General features: G+C 44.1%; 1 protein-coding gene across 1 annotated transcript in view; it reads right to left on the minus strand.

The window, feature by feature from the left end:
- Nucleotides 1-16,057, minus strand: part of LOC143793612 (baculoviral IAP repeat-containing protein 1-like) — a 119,010-nt gene that overhangs the window by 74,466 nt on the left and 28,487 nt on the right. The window contains exon 2 of the mRNA XM_077280677.1: nt 11,787-12,415. Coding sequence (XP_077136792.1) covers nt 11,787-12,336 — 550 coding nt within the window. The 5' untranslated portion in view covers nt 12,337-12,415. The remainder of the gene's footprint in view (nt 1-11,786; nt 12,416-16,057) is intronic.

Here is a 16,057-nt window from a genome sequence, read left to right on the forward strand (position 1 = left end):
CAGTCAACACAGAACAGTGAACCTCAGAAATCACTCTACTAGTCCATCTGTCAGGAACAAACAATTTCCCCACAGGACAGCGGTCAGGTCTATCAGCCTGAAATTCCTGAAGAACCCGCCGTAAATCAGGGGAAATGGCAGAAAGGACCACCCCATCTTTCAGAATACCGACCGGTTCAAGGACCTCAGGAGAATCAGGCAAAAAACTCCTAGAAAGGGCATCAGCCTTAATATTCTTAGAACCCGGAAGATACGAAACCACGAAATCAAAACGGGAAAAAAACAAGGACCATCGAGCCTGTCTAGGACTCAGCCGTTTGGCAGACTCGAGGTAAATCAGATTCTTATGATCGGTCAGGACCACAATACGGTGCTTAGCTCCCTCAAGCCAATGTCGCCACTCCTCAAACGCCCACTTCATAGCCAACAACTCCCGAATGCCGACATCATAATTGCGTTCAGCAGGCGAAAACTTGCGGGAGAAGAAGGCACACGGTTTCATCAAGGAACCAACAGAATCCCTCTGAGACAAAACGGCCCCTGCCCCAATCTCAGAAGCGTCAATCTCAACCTGAAACAGAAGAGAAACATCCGGTTGGCGCAACACCGGAGCAGAAGTAAATCGGCGTTTAAGCTCTTGAAAGGCAGAGACAGCCGCAGAGGACCAATTAGCCACATCAGCGCCTTTCTTCGTCAAATCGGTCAAGGGTTTAACCACGCTGGAGAAGTTAGCAATGAAACGGCGCTAAAAATTTGCAAAACCCAAAAATTTCTGATGGCTCTTCACATATGTGGGTTGAATCCAATCATAAATGGCCTGAACCTTAACCGGATCCATCTCCATAGATGAGGGAGAAAAAATAAAGCCCAAAAAAGAAACCTTCTGCACCCCAAAGAGACACTTAGACCCCTTCACAAACAAAGCATTGTCATGAAGGATGTGAAATACCATCCTGACCTGTTCCACATGAGACTCCCAATCATCGGAAAAAAATCAAAATATCATCCAAATATACAATCAAGAATTTATCAATAAAAGTCCGGAAGATATCATGCATGAAGGATTGAAAAACAGATGGAGCATTAGTGAGCCCGAATGGCATCACAAGGTATTCAAAATGGCCTTCGGGCGTATTAAACGCAGTTTTCCATTCATCACCCTGCTTAATACGAACAAGATTATATGCCCCCCGAAGGTCAATCTTTGTAAACCAACTAGCCCCCTTAATCCTAGCAAACAAATCGGAAAGCAAAGGTAAAGGGTATTGAAACTTGACCGTGATCTTATTCAAGAGGCGATAATCAATACAAGGTCTCAAGGAGCTATCCTTCTTAGCAACAACAAAAAACCTGCTCCCAACGGTGAAGAAGATGGCCGAATATGCCCTTTCTCCAAAGACTCCTTAACATAACTCCGCACGGCGGTATGTTCAGGCACAGACAGGTTGAAAAGTCGGCCCTTAGGAAACTTACTGCCTGGAATCAAGTCAATCGCACACTCACAGTCCCTGTGCGGTGGAAGGGAACTGGACTTGGGCTCATCAAATACATCCTGAAAATCCGACAAAAACTCTGGAATTTCAGAAGAGGAAGAAGAGGAGATTGACATCAAAGGAACATCATTATGAACCCCCTGACAACCCCAACTAGTCACAGACATAGACTTCCAATCCAACACAGGATTATGTACCTGCAACCACGGAAAACCCAGCACGATAACATCATGCAAATTATGCAACACCAGAAATCGACAATCTTCCTGATGGGCTGGCGCCATGTGCATGGTCACCTGTGTCCAAAACTGGGGCTTATTTTTAGCCAAAGGTGTAGCATCAATCCCCCTTAACCCCTTCATGACCTTGCCGTTTTTTGCAATTCTGACCAGTGTCCCTTTATGAGGTAATAACTCAGGAACGCTTCAACGGATCCTAGCGATTCTGAGATTGTTTTTTCGTGACATATTGGGCTTCATGTTAGTGGTAAATTTAGGTCGATAATTTCTGAGTTTATTTGTGAAAAAAATGGAAATTTGGCAAAAATTTTGAAAATTTCGCAATTTTCACATTTTGAATTTTTATTCTGTTAAACCAGAGAGTTACGTGACACAAAATAGTTAATAAATAACATTTCCCACATGTCTACTTTACATCAGCACAATTTTGGAAACAAATTTTTTTTTTGCTAGGAAGTTATAAGGGTTAAAATTTGACCAGTGATTTCTCATTTTTACAACAAAATTTACAAAACCATTTTTTTTAGGGATCACCTCACATTTGAAGTCAGTTTGAGGGTTCTATATGGCTCAAAATACCCAAAAGTGACACCATTCTAAAAACTGCACCCCTCAAGGTGCTCAAAACCACATTCAAGAAGTTTATTAACCCTTCAGGTGTTTCACAGCAGCAGAAGCAACATGGAAGTAAAAAATGAACATTTAACTTTTTAGTCACAAAAATGATATTTTAGCGAAAAAATTTTTATTTTCCCAAGGGTAAAAGGAGAAACTGGACCACGGACGTTGTTGTCCAATTTGTCCTGAGTACGCTGATACCTCATATGTGGGGGTAAACCACTGTTTGGGCGCACGGCAGGGCTCGGAAGGGAAGGAGCGCCATTTGACTTTTTCAATGAAAAATTGGCTCCAATCTTTAGCGGACACCATGTCGCGTTTGGAGAGCCCCCGTGTGCCTAAACATTGGAGCTCCCCCACAAGTGACCCCATTTTGGAAACTAGACCCCCCAAGGAACTTATCTAGAAGCATAGTGAGCACTTTAAACCCCCAGGTGCTTCACAAATTGATCCGTAAAAATGAAAAAGTACTTTTTTTTCACGAAAAAATTATTTTAGCCTCAATTTTTTCATTTTCACATGGGCAACAGGATAAAATGGATCCTAAATTTTGTTGGGCAATTTCTTCTGAGTACACCAATACCTCACATGTGGGGGTAAACCACTGTTTGGGCACATGGTAAGGCTCGGAAGGGAAGGAGCGCCATTTGACTTTTTGAATTAAAAATTATCTCCATCGTTAGCGGACACCATGTCGCGTTTGGAAAGCCCCTGTGTGCCTAAAACTTGGAGCTCCTCCACAAGTGACCCCATTTTGGAAAGTAGACCCCCCAAGGAACTCATCTAGAGGCATAGTGAGCACTTTAAACCCCCAGGTGCTTCACAAATTGATCCGCAAAAATGAAAAAGTACTTTTTTTTCACACAAAATTTCTTTTAGCCTCAATTCTTTCATTTTCACATGGGCAACAGGATAAAATGGATCCTAAAATTTGTTGGGCAATTTCTCCTGAGTATGCCGATACCTCATATGTGGGGGTAAACCACTGTTTGGGTGCACGGCAAGGCTCGGAAGGGGAGGCGTGCCATTTGACTTTTTGAATGGAAAATTAGCTCCAATCGTTAGCGGACACCATGTCGCGTTTGGAGAGCCCCTGTGTGCCTAAACATTGGAGCTCCCCTACAAGTGACCCCATTTTGGAAACTAGACCCCCCAAGGAACTTATCTAGATGCATAGTGAGCACTTATAACCCCCAGGTCCTTCACAGAAGTTTATAACGCAGAGCCGTGAAAATAAAAAAATAATTTTTCTTTCCTCAAAAATGATTTTTAGCCCAGAATTTTTTATTTTCCCAAGGGTAATAGGAGAAATTGGACCCCAAATGTTGTTGTCCAGTTTGTCCTGAGTACAATGATACCCCATATGTGGGGGTAAACCACTGTTTGGGCGCACGGCAGGGCTCGGAAGGGAAGGCACGCCATTTGGCTTTTTGAATGGAAAATTAGCTCCAATCATTAGCGGACACCATGTCGCGTTTGGAGAGCCCCTGTGTGCCTAAACATTGGAGCTCCCGCACAAGTGGCCCCATTTTGGAAACTAGACCTCCCAAGGAACTAATCTAGATGTGTGGTGAGCACTTTGAACCCCCAAGTGCTTCACAGAAGTTTATAACGCAGAGCCATGAAAATAAAAAATAATTTTTCTTTTCTCAAAAATGATTTTTTAGCCCACAATTTTTTATTTTCCCAAGGGTAATAGGAGAAATTGGACCCCAAAAGTTGTTTTCCAGTTTCTCCTGAGTACGCTGATACCCCATATGTGGGGGTAAACCACTGTTTTGGCACACGTCGGGGTTCGGAAGGGAAGTAGTGACATTTTGAAATGCAGACTTTGATGGAATGCTCTGCGGGCATCAGGTTGCGTTTGCAGAGCCCCTGATGTGCCTAAACAGTAGGAACTCCCCACAAGTGACTCCATTTTGGAAACTAGACCCCCAAGGGAACTTATCTAGATGTGTGGTGAGCACTTTGAACCCCCAAGTGCTTCACAGAAGTTTATAACGCAGAGCCGTGAAAATAATAAATGTGTTTCCTTTCCTCAAAAATATTTTTTTAGCCCAGAATTTTTTATTTTTGCAAGAGTAACAGGAGAAATTGGACCCCAAAAGTTGTTGTACAGTTTCTCCTGAGTACGCTGATACCCCATATGTGGGGGTAAACCACTGTTTGGGTACATGCCGGGGCTCGGAAGGGAAGTAGTGACGTTTTGGAATGCAGACTTTGATGGAATGGTCTGCGGGCATCATGTTACGTTTGCAGAGCCCCTGATATGCCTAAACAGTAGAAACCCCCCACAAGTGACCCCATTTTGGAAACTAGACCCCCCCAAGGAACTTATCTAGATGTGTGGTGAGCACGTTCAACCCCCAAGTGCTTCACAGAAGTTTACAACGCAGAGCCGTGAAAATAAAAAATCATTTTTCTTTCCTCAAAAAAGATGTTTTAGCAAGCAATTTTTTATTTTCACAAGGGTAACAGGAGAATTTGGACCCCAATATTTGTTGCCCAGTTTGTTGTGAGTACGCTGATACCCCATATGTGGGGGTAAACCACTGTTTGGGCACACGTCAGGGCTCGGAAGGGAAGTAGTGACATTTGAAATGCAGACTTTGATGGAATGGTCTGCGGGCGTCACATTGCATTTGCAGAGCCCCTGATGTGCCTAAACAGTAGAAACACCCCACAAGTGACCCCATTTTGGAAACTAGACCCCCGAAGGAACTTATCTAGATGTGTGGTGAGCACTTTCAACCCCCAAGTGCTTCACAGAAGTTTATAACGCAGAGCCGTGAAAATAAAAAATAATTGTTCTTTCCTCAAAAATTATGTTTTAGCAAGTAATTTTTTATTTTTGCAAGGGTAACAGGAGAAATTGGACCCCAATAATTGTTGCCCAGTTTGTCCTGAGTACGCTGGTACCCCAAATGTGGGGGTAAACCACTGTTTGGGCGCACGTCGGGGCTTGGAAGGGCGGGAGCACCATTTGACTTTTTGAACGCAAGATTGGCTGGAATCAATGGTGGCGCCATGTTGCGTTTGGAGACCCCTGATGTGCCTAAAACAGTGGAAACCCCTCAATTCTAACTTCAACACTAACCCCAACACACCCCTAATCCTAATCCCAACTGTAGCCATAACCCTAATCACAACCCTAACCCCAACACACCCCTAACCACAACCCTAACCGCAACACAACCGTAACCCTAATTCCAACCCTAATCCTAACCCTAATCCCAACCGTAACCCTAATCCCAACCCTAACCACAACTGTAACCCCAACACACCCCTAACCCTATCCGTAACCCTAACCACAAGCCTATTCTTAACCCTATTTCCAACCCTAGCCCTAATTCCAACCCTAACCCTAAGGGTATGTGCCCACGTTGCGGATTCGTGTGAGATTTTTCCGCACGATTTTTGAAAAATCTGCAGGTGTTTGCACTGCGTTTGCACTGCGGATTTACAGCAGATTTCCAGTGTTTTTTTGTGCGGATTTCACCTGCGGATTCCTATTGAGGAACAGGTGTAAACCGCTGCGGAATCCGCACAAAGAATTGACATGCTGTGGAAAATACAATGCAGCGTTTCTGCACGGAATTTTCCGCACCATGGGCACAGCAGATTTGGTTTTCCTTAGGTGTACATGGTACTGTAAACCTGATGGAAAACTGCTTCGAATTCGCAGCGGCCAATCCGCTGCAGATCCGCGGCCAATCCGCTGCCGATCCGCGGCCAATCCGCTGCAGATCCGCGGCCAATCTGCTGCGGATCCGCTGCGGATCCGCGGCCGATCCGCTGCCAATCCGCTGCGGATCCGCGGCCGATCCGCTGCCAATCCGCTGCGGATCCGCGGCCGATCCGCTGCCAATCCGCTGCAGATCCGCGGCCAATCTGCTGCGGATCCGCTGCGGATCCGCTGCGGATCCGCTGCGGATCCGCGGCCGATCCGCTGCAGATCCGCGGCCGATCCGCTGCGGATCCACTGCGGATCAGCGGCCAATCCGCTGCAGATCCGCGGCCAATCCGCTGCGGATCCACTGCGGATCAGCGGCCAATCCGCTGCGGATCCGCGGCCGATCCGCTGCGGATCCGCTGCGATCCGCGGCCGATCCGCTGCGGATCCGCGGCCGATCCGCTGCGGATCCGCTGCGATCTACCCCTAACCCTAACCCTACCCGTAACCCTAACCCTACCCCTAACCCTACCCCTAGTTCTAACCCTAGTTCTAACCCTAACCCTAGTGGTAAAAGAAAAAAAAATATTTTCTTTATTTTATTATTGTCCCTACCTATGGGGGTGATAAAGGGGGGGGTTTATTTATTATTTTTTTATTTTGATCGCTGTGGTAGAACCTACCACAGCGATCAAAATGTACCTGTAACGAATCTGCCAGCCTGCAGATTCGGCGGGCGTACTGAGCATGCGCCCGCCATTTTCCAAGATGGCGGTGCCCAGCGAGGACACGGCCGGACACCGGGAGGCTCGGTAAGTATGAGGGGGTGGTGGGGGGGTGGATCGGAGCACAGGGGGGGGGATCGGAGGACGGGGGGAGCGGACAGGAGCACGGGGGAGCGGACAGGAGCACGGGGGAGCGAACAGGGGGACGGAGGGGGGTACCTGACAGAACGGACGACTGGGGAGGAGATCGGGGGCGGTGGGGGGGGCCAGTACATGATTTCCAGCCATGGCAGATGCTATTGCAGCATCGGCCATGGCTGGATTGCAATATTTCACCATTTTCATAGGTGAAATATTGCAAATTGCTCTGATTGGCTGTTGAACTTTCAACAGCCAATCAGAGCGATCGTAGCCACGTGGGGGCAAAGCCACCCCCCCTAGGCTGAAGTACAACTCCCCCTCTCCCTGCAGATCGGGTAAAATAGGAATTAACCCTTTCACCCGATCTGCAGGGATGCGATCATTCCATGACGCCGCATAGGCGTCATGGGTCGGGAAGGGGTTAAAGGAATAGGGTTCTGCAAAGGCTGCAAGGGAAAACCACAACGCCTGGCAAACTCAAAATCCATTAAGTTCAAGGCGGCGCCTGAATCCACAAAGGCCATGACAGAAAATGATAACAATGAGCAGATCAAGGACACCGATAACAGAAATTTAGGTTGTACAGTACTGATGGTAAATGAACTAGCGATCCTTTTTGTCTGCTTAGGGCAGACTGAAATGACATGAGAAGCGTCGCCACAATAATAACACAACCTATTCTGACGTCTGAATCCTTGTCGTTCCGTTCTAGACAAAATCCTATCACACTGCATTGGCTCAGGACTTTGCTCTAAGGACGACACCACAGCACGTACAGTTCAACGCTCCCGCAAGCGCCGATCAATCTGAATTGCCAGAGACATAGAATCACTCAGACCGGAAGGCGTGGGAAACCCCACCATAAAATCTTTAACGGATTCAGAAAGACCCTTTCTGAAAATTGCCGCCAAAGCATCATCATTCCATTTAGTCAGCACAGACCATTTTCTAAATTTCTGACAATACAATTCTGCCGCCTCTGTGACCCTGAGACAGGGCCAACAAGGTCTTCTCCGCTTGATCCACAGAATTCGGTTCATCATATAATAATCCTAAAGCCTGAAAAAAGGAGTCTACATTAAGCAAGGCCGGATTCCCAGATTCCAGGGAAAATGCCCAATCCTGTGGATCGCCACGCAGCAGGGAGATGACGATTTTAACCTGCTGAATGGAATCACCAGAGGATCGAGGTCTCAGAGCAAAAAACAGTTCACAATTGTTTTTAAAACTCAAAAATTTGGACCTGTCACCAAAAAACAAATCAGGAGTAGGAATCTTCGGCTCTAAAACAGGAGTCTGAACAATATAATCAGAAATACCCTGTACCCTAGCAGCAAGCTGGTCTACACGAGAAGCTAATTCCTGAACATCCATGCTAGCACAAGACTCCTCAGCCACCCATAGATAAAGAGGGAAGAAAAGACAAAGCAGACTGCAGAAAAAAAAATTGCTCAACACCTTTCTTCCCTTCTTCTGAGATGCATTTAACTCATTATTGGCCAGTTGTACTGTTGTGATCTGGTGACCTTGGAACCGCATGAAACTTTCTCTGGAGTAGGTGGAAACTGTACTGACCGCAAATCCTGAACTAACACCGCAACTAGAAGTAGCCGTGGGGTGTGCATAACAAACCCTAGACACCTCGACACAGCCAGAGGACTAAATACCCCTATAGATGGAAATAGGAATACTCCCTTGCCTCAGAGCAGAACCCCAAAGGATAGGTAGCCCCCCACAAATAATGACTGTGAGTAGGAGAAGAAAAGACACACGCAGGTAGGAAACAGGATTTAGCAAAAGAGGCCACTCTAGCTAAATAGGAAAGGATAGGACAGAATACTAGGCGGTCAGTAATAAAACCCTTCCAAAAATATCCACCGCAGATAATACAAAAAATTCCACAACCTAACTAAAGACGTGGAAAGAATATCTGCAACCCCAGAGAATCCAACAAGACTGAGAAAATACTGACACAATCTAAGCTGGTCAAAAAAACACAAAAGAATAGCACTGAATTATGAAGCACACAGCATGTGTGCCACAGAAACAAAACCAGACACTTATCTTTGCTGATTTGGCAGAAAGGCAGGAGGAACCAGGCAGAGGTCCAACACCTCCACACAACAATTGACAACTGGCAAGGACTAATGAATCCTGCACACCTAAATACCCCAGTCAGAACTGCAATCAGCAGACACACCTGACCAGGACTGCAACCCAGGAACCACTGCATTACCACCTACTACCACCGGAGGGAACCCAAAAGCAGAATTCACAACACCCTTCCCCCTATCTATAGGTCTTCGCTTAAGATTAACCTAGGATCGTCGTTGGGTCTATTAGCAAGGAATGGGTCACCCACTCCATCATAGGGTATCAGCCTAGTCATAGCGCAGGGTCAGTTTTTCCCCTTCTACCCTAGCCCTGTATTGCAGTTCCGTAACAGTTGTTCTATGGACAGACTGTCCCACCTCAGCTGTACATCTCTGCAGTTCATCCAGAGTGATCATGGGCCCCTTGGCTGCATCTCTGATCAGTCTTCTCCTTGTTTGAGATGAAAGTTTAGAGGGACGGCCGGGTCTTGGTAGATTTGCAGTGGTATGATACTCCTTCCATTTCAATATGATCGCTTGCACAGTGCTCCTTGGGATGTTTAAAGTTTTGTAAATCATTTTGTATCCAAATCCGGCTATAAACTTCTCCACAACAGTATCACGGACCTGCCTGTTGTGTTCCTTGGTCTTCAGGATGCTCTCTGTGCTTCAAACAGACCCCTGAGACTATCACAGAGCAGGTGCATTTATACGGAGACTTGATTACACACAGGTGGATTATATTTATCATCATTAAGCATTTAGGACAACATTGGATCATTCATAGATCCATAATGAACTTCTGGAGTGAGTTTGCTGCACTGAAAGTAAAGGGGCCGAATAATACTGCACGCCCCACTTTTCAGTTTTTGAATTTCCACAAATTTTTTTAATAACCAATAAATGTCATTCAAATTCACAATTGTGTTCCACTTGTTGTTGATTTTTCACCAAAAATTTACATTTGGTATCTTTATGTTTAAAGCATGATATGTGGGAAAAGGTTAAAAAGTTCCAGGGGGCTGAATACTTTCGCAAGGCACTGTATGTGCTGAGAGTAAACTAGTTGTTACCAGGGTCTGGCTTTCATGGTGGGTAGGTCAGAGTTGGGCGGGATGCCTACTCACCATATCTCCACCTTAAGGGTATGGTTGGAGGGAGTTAAATGTCCAGCCACTGTTTTTTTTCTGTCTCTTCTGTTTGCAGGAAGGAAGCCTCCAAGCTGAAGCTCCGGTGAGAGCTGACGTGCGTGGTTGTCCCAGAAGGCGAGTGCCATACTGGGAAGGACTTTGTATGGACTATTTATTTTCATTTGTGCCAGAAAGGCTGTATTTTGTTACTGTTTTGGCTTTATAGCTTATGAAGCAATAAATCACCCAGAGACTTTAACATAAAAGTGTTCCTGTGTCTACCTCGGGACGCAGGTGAGTGAGCCGACTTGGCACAGTATACACCGCATATCTGAATATATACATATTTACACTGACTATTATGGATTTTTGGGGAGAATTATCAATCAAAATCAGACAGAATTCTCATATAATTTGCATCATAACACTGTCTTTCATGACTTGTACCATATTTTTTTGTTTGTTTTAGACACTTTCTTGTGCGATAATATGTATCGACTTGCTAAAAGGGCTTTGATTGCCAGGAAAGGCATTGCTTAACCTGGGACACTGCGTATCAAAAAATGTACCGGAATAGAGGGGTACATTTTTGGCACAAAGTAGGCAAACTAATAGGTAGTGTAAACTTAAACTAGACAATGTAAAAATATGCAAGCTTTATCAAACACTTTGTACCGCTTTGATATATCTGGTGCATTTTAAGACTTTTTTTTATCTGATTTCTCAGTCTTTCTTAATGTGATAAATCCATCCTCTCTTATTTAGAGCTTCTGAGTGTTGGGTGTTGGCTCATCTGGTTTTTAATCTAAAAATCTCCTGCTGGTCACATAGTTGTCAGATTTGGAAACTCCTCACATCTCAAAGCTGCTGATAAAAAACTATATACTTTTTTCATGGATTCTCTTCCTATCTATTAATAAGAGAATAGAAAACCTGTAACACCTTACAGTAGCAGCCAAGTGGATGAGATTTTGACAAGGTCTTCTCTCAGGCTACACTTGTATTCTGGAATGCACTACCTCACTAACAGAATCAATGTTAGGTTTGCATGGAAAACTCACCTCTTCAACTATACTTACTGTCACGATTCCTCCTCTCAGTGAAGGATTGCTATGATGTTCTATGGAAACTGTTTTGCCAAGCTGTCTGCGTCTTGATTGACAGCTTGGCTGTCCAATACTGTGATGGGCTTACTGGGCTGTTGGTGCCTTGATTGACAGCTCTGCTGTCCAATCTGTGACTGGGATGTGCCGGACTTTCTGCAGGTGTTCAGTGTTTTGGTGATTGCCCAGCTACTTAACTGAACTGTCTGCCCCTGATCCCTGCCAGATGTAGTTTGTGCTTCTTGGTGAGTATTAGCCTGATTCTGTTACTCCGAGTTCTGATCTTCTGCTGCCTGACCCTTTGGATCGGGGTCTGGCTATCCCTTTGTCTTGTCCTTCGGTTATCTACGTACACTCTTAGTATTGACCCTGGAACGCCTGACGTCTGAATTACACAATTGTAATACACTCGTCTATGTTTGCAGCCCTCATTATTTTTACCACCCATCTGCACAGATGACGGGCCAGTGATTGATTAAGACAAATTTATAGAAAAATGTCCTCAACTACATGTGACTTGTAAACTATACCAGCATCTTACAACTAAATGATTCCAATATGATTGTATTACCTGTGAAGAAAAATCCAGTCTCTGCTAGTTCACAGGGTTTTATTGAAGCATACACAGGCCAACAGGTAAAGGATTGTAGTCTTGTCTGTTCATTTTCCATGGACAGCTTGACATCGATTGGATCAATCTCCTTCGGCTGCACACGAATATCATAAATTGGTATGTTACCAGCATCTTTGCCCTGAATGAATGCACAAGAGGGATTAAACTTCTTATGCCTTTCCAATGGGGTAGGGGATATGGGCAGCCTGCACAGGACCAAGCCACAGCAGAAGCACTGGCAGCTGTTCTCCAAACCAGTTTTATAGAATCCGGCTGAAGCCAACTCTTTTGGGGAACAGCCTGAAAGAGGATCTTGAGCCCAGTGGGTCTTCAGTCGCTTTAATTCACTCCTCATTGAGTAGTTGGGTTGTCTAGGCAGCTGCTCTCTTATTTTTCTGTGTCTCTCTTCATGCCTATGAACAGATTTGTCTACATCAATATGACTCATAAATGGAGGTAAGAGCAAGTCGTGAGATGAATCAAACTCTGATATATTTATTAAGTCCATCTTCTCTAAGTCTTTTAATGCAAAAACAGCACCAGAATATTTCTATATTTCAAGTTGCTGTAGAATTTGTTTTGAAATCCTGAAAAATAGCAAAACAACACAATCATTTAGTAAAGTTTTTCAAGGTCAAGAGTCCACTGATGACTTTTTTGAACAAAGAATTAAAGTTGTACAAAGACCATGATATGAATTGGAAGCTCGTGTAACCAAAATGATTGGGGTGGATCCGCACTGGTCTGTTATACAGAGTTATTAGTTAAGTACGCAAATTTACTTTGCGTAAATGTTGACGATTCACTAGACTTTGACTTTCAAAAGATGAAGTCTTCGGTTACATCCGTAGCATAAATTAATAATGTGAATTAGGTTTTCTGTATCAGAAACTTGGAAGTAATAAGCCATGTTATTGTATTTGCCTTTAACACCTTGCCGCCTTGTCGGATGTGGGTGTATGAAGTGCACTCAGGTGTTGAGCCCAGCCCAGTTCATACACGGCAGATGCAAGCTGCGTTACGCAGCCAGTACATGCCACTAACATCGTCCTACAGAGTGTTCATCCATCAAGTTGCCATGGCTTGAGATTTAGCTGAAAGCTGATAACTAAATAATTAATCTTTCATAGTTGTATTTTAGTTTGCAATCACTGAGAGCCAATGGGTTGCCATGGTCTAGTAAACACTTCCTTCTCCACCATTGTTTTGCTCTTACAAAGCATAGATGCAGGATATCAGCAATTTCACTAACAATTACAAGCTCATGAACCCTAGGGTGACTAAAAATGTAAAAAGAATGCCAAAAAATGTTCTAAAATGTTAAAACTAATTTTTGCCCATTCAAAAATAAAGTAAAACAAAATAAACATATTTGGTACCATTATGTTCATAATAGTCTGATCTACCAAAATCTTAAATTAACTAATATGATAAACCCCATAAAGAAAGAAAAAATGGAAATACCAGATTTGACATTTTTCAGTCACTGCACCTCTCCCAAAAAATGCAATTAAGAAGGGCTAAAACATCATAAATGCACAAAAATCGTATTAATTAAAATGACAGTTCACCAAGCAAAACAAAAGCCCCCACACAGATCCATCCACAGAAAGCAAAAAATACTACAGGTGTATTAAAATGGCAACACAAACCAATTTTGTTTTACAAAGTTCTGAATTTTTTAACCATCAAAATTTTTTAAAAAATTATGTTTTGAATCGCTGTAACTGTACTGACCTCAATAATTATATTGTTTGGTCATTTTTATCATGCAAGGAACATTGTAAAAGCAAAACCCCAAAAATGGTAAAAAGAATAGTGAAAAAGTGAAAACATGAAAGAGTTATGACTGTTTGGAAGAAGAGGAGGAAAAACCCACAGAAACTAAAAATGACCCACAGTGGAAGGAGTTTAGCTACATCCTAATGCTATTAGTACTTCGCATCAGCACAATAACTTATCTTCCTAGACCTTAGGGGTCTCGGCTGGGTAAATGGGCTGGACATAGAAAAAATACAAGGTTGATGGGCCATATTCCTTGCAGAAAAATATGATATTTTCAGTGATACATTTTTTTTCTGTACAACTTTTTATTCCATTTTTTGTGTGTCAGTATAATGAAAAATATACATTTTTTGCATGTTTTTTATTTATGTTTTATTACGGTGTTCATCGTATGGGTTATTGCTCCTTTTATTAGCTTTTATCTTTCTGGACATGGAGATACCAAATGTGCATGGAGCGCCCGCCAGAGCCATGGGGTATTCGGTACCGGGTCTGGGACTTAAAGGGGATGTCACGGTGGCTGCCACCCGGTCCGTGGCCCTGGGCACCCAATTAAAGGGGAAAGGTCTTTAAAGGGTTGTATAAAGTTTGTATTCGTGACGCCACTTGTGGTGTTCGGTCAGTGGGGACCGACGCTGCTTAAAGGGGTCTTCTGGGGTGATGTTATGGCAGCTAGATGGTATAACTTCCCACAGGTGAAGTAGGTCCCCAGGGCTCCCGGTGTATAGATGAGGATGGTCAGTGGTGCAGTAAAGAACGGAGGACACAGGTTTGCAGTCTCTTTACCTGGTTTACTGAAGACTTCAGGCAACCGCAGTCCAGGGCACCAGATCATAGGTACAGGCAGGGTCCGGCCGGCTTGGAAGCGAATTCAGAGTTCCCCTTACCAGGTGGAGTTAAAAGCCTTCCTCATAGCGCGGTGGTTTTGTAGTCCCTTACTGCCTATGGCTTCTGGCAAGGTCCTCACAGTTCTCTCTGTCCTCCATAAAGGTGGGACACAAACCCGTATGACAGGTGGCTCGAGCCTTTTAACAGGGTCTCTATATGCCACTGTGCCTCCTGGGTATTAGGGCGGACAGGTTACTTATAGTAATCCAGCTTTCCTGCCAGTTTCTGCTGTGATTCCTAGAGTCCGACACAGCCTCGGTCTTCCAGCTACCGGAATTTGCGCTCAGTCAGGGAGGTAGCCAAATCGCTGCTAAGCTCCCCTGGTATCTCTCTCATGTGCTTCCTTCTCCTGCACGCTCACTAAACACTATTCTTACTTTCGCATTCTCTCTCTTTCTCCAGGAGCTACAGCAATTCTGGCTACATGGCCCCTTCAGTCCTTCCGACACTCAATGTCTGACTGCTCTCTTCTCTGTCCTCGGACAAACTGACTTTCTTTCTCTCCAGTCCAGGATATAGGGAAGTTCCCCTTAACCCAGGTTCAGAGCTCCCCCTTCTGGCCTGCAGTGTGAACATGTTGTGTGCATTGTGTTTACCTAATAAAAGGAATCCTTCATCGCTTCCAAACGTGACATCACTCTCCCTGTGAGGAAAGCAATGCCACATGTACATTTTTGTTTACTTTTGTTTCTGCATAAAACATTGGTTTTAGTAGCAAAATGAGTAGCAAAATGTTTTTTTTCGTTAGTTTGTCATACTTTATTTTGTAATTTTTTTACTTTGACATTTTCCTCTTTTTAGACCACTGCATATATAGAAAGTTTTACTTTAAAAATTTAAAAGTTTTTTATTTTATCTTTTACTTGCCTGATCTAATATCCACCCATTCTTCTCTACTGCTAGACATTAGTTATGGCAGTTTTACACTGACACTTCACCTGTTTGACCCTGGTTATTGCATGGACTTATAGCCCACCATGGCTGGCTGACCTGAAGGCCATTACTAGGCTTCAAGTAGTCATGGCAACTACTGGCACCTACCGGTTTGCTGATAGGCTTAAAGAGGGAGTCCCTTGCTCAGATAACCTAATAAATACAGCTCTCTATTGACATTAGTATCTAAGGGTGTTGTGAATTTGGTTTTTGGGCTCCCCCGGTGGTCGCTGGTGGTACTGGACTTGTGTGCTTCACTTTCTCTGTTCACCTGTTTCCATCAGGATGTGGGAGTATCCTATTTAGCCTTGCTGCTCAGTTATTCTAGTGCCGGCCATCAATGTAACCAGAGCCTTTCTGTTGCATGTTCCTGCTTCTAGACTACTATCAGCTAAGTTGGACTCTTAGTCCTAAGTTTGTTTGCATTTTTGTTCCAGTTCACAGTTATGTTATGTTTCTGTAGCTGGAAGCTCTTGTGGGCCGAAATTACCACTCCGGTGTCATGAGTTGACACATGAGTCTTAAAGTAATTTCTGGATGGTATTTTAATAGGGTTTTCAGCTGACCGTGAAGTTCCCTATTGTATCTTCTTACTATCTAGTAAGCGGACCTCGCTTTGCTGA

Source organism: Ranitomeya variabilis, chromosome 1 (genome assembly GCF_051348905.1).
Source record: "Ranitomeya variabilis isolate aRanVar5 chromosome 1, aRanVar5.hap1, whole genome shotgun sequence".
NCBI classification, from domain to species: Eukaryota; Metazoa; Chordata; class Amphibia; order Anura; family Dendrobatidae; genus Ranitomeya; species Ranitomeya variabilis.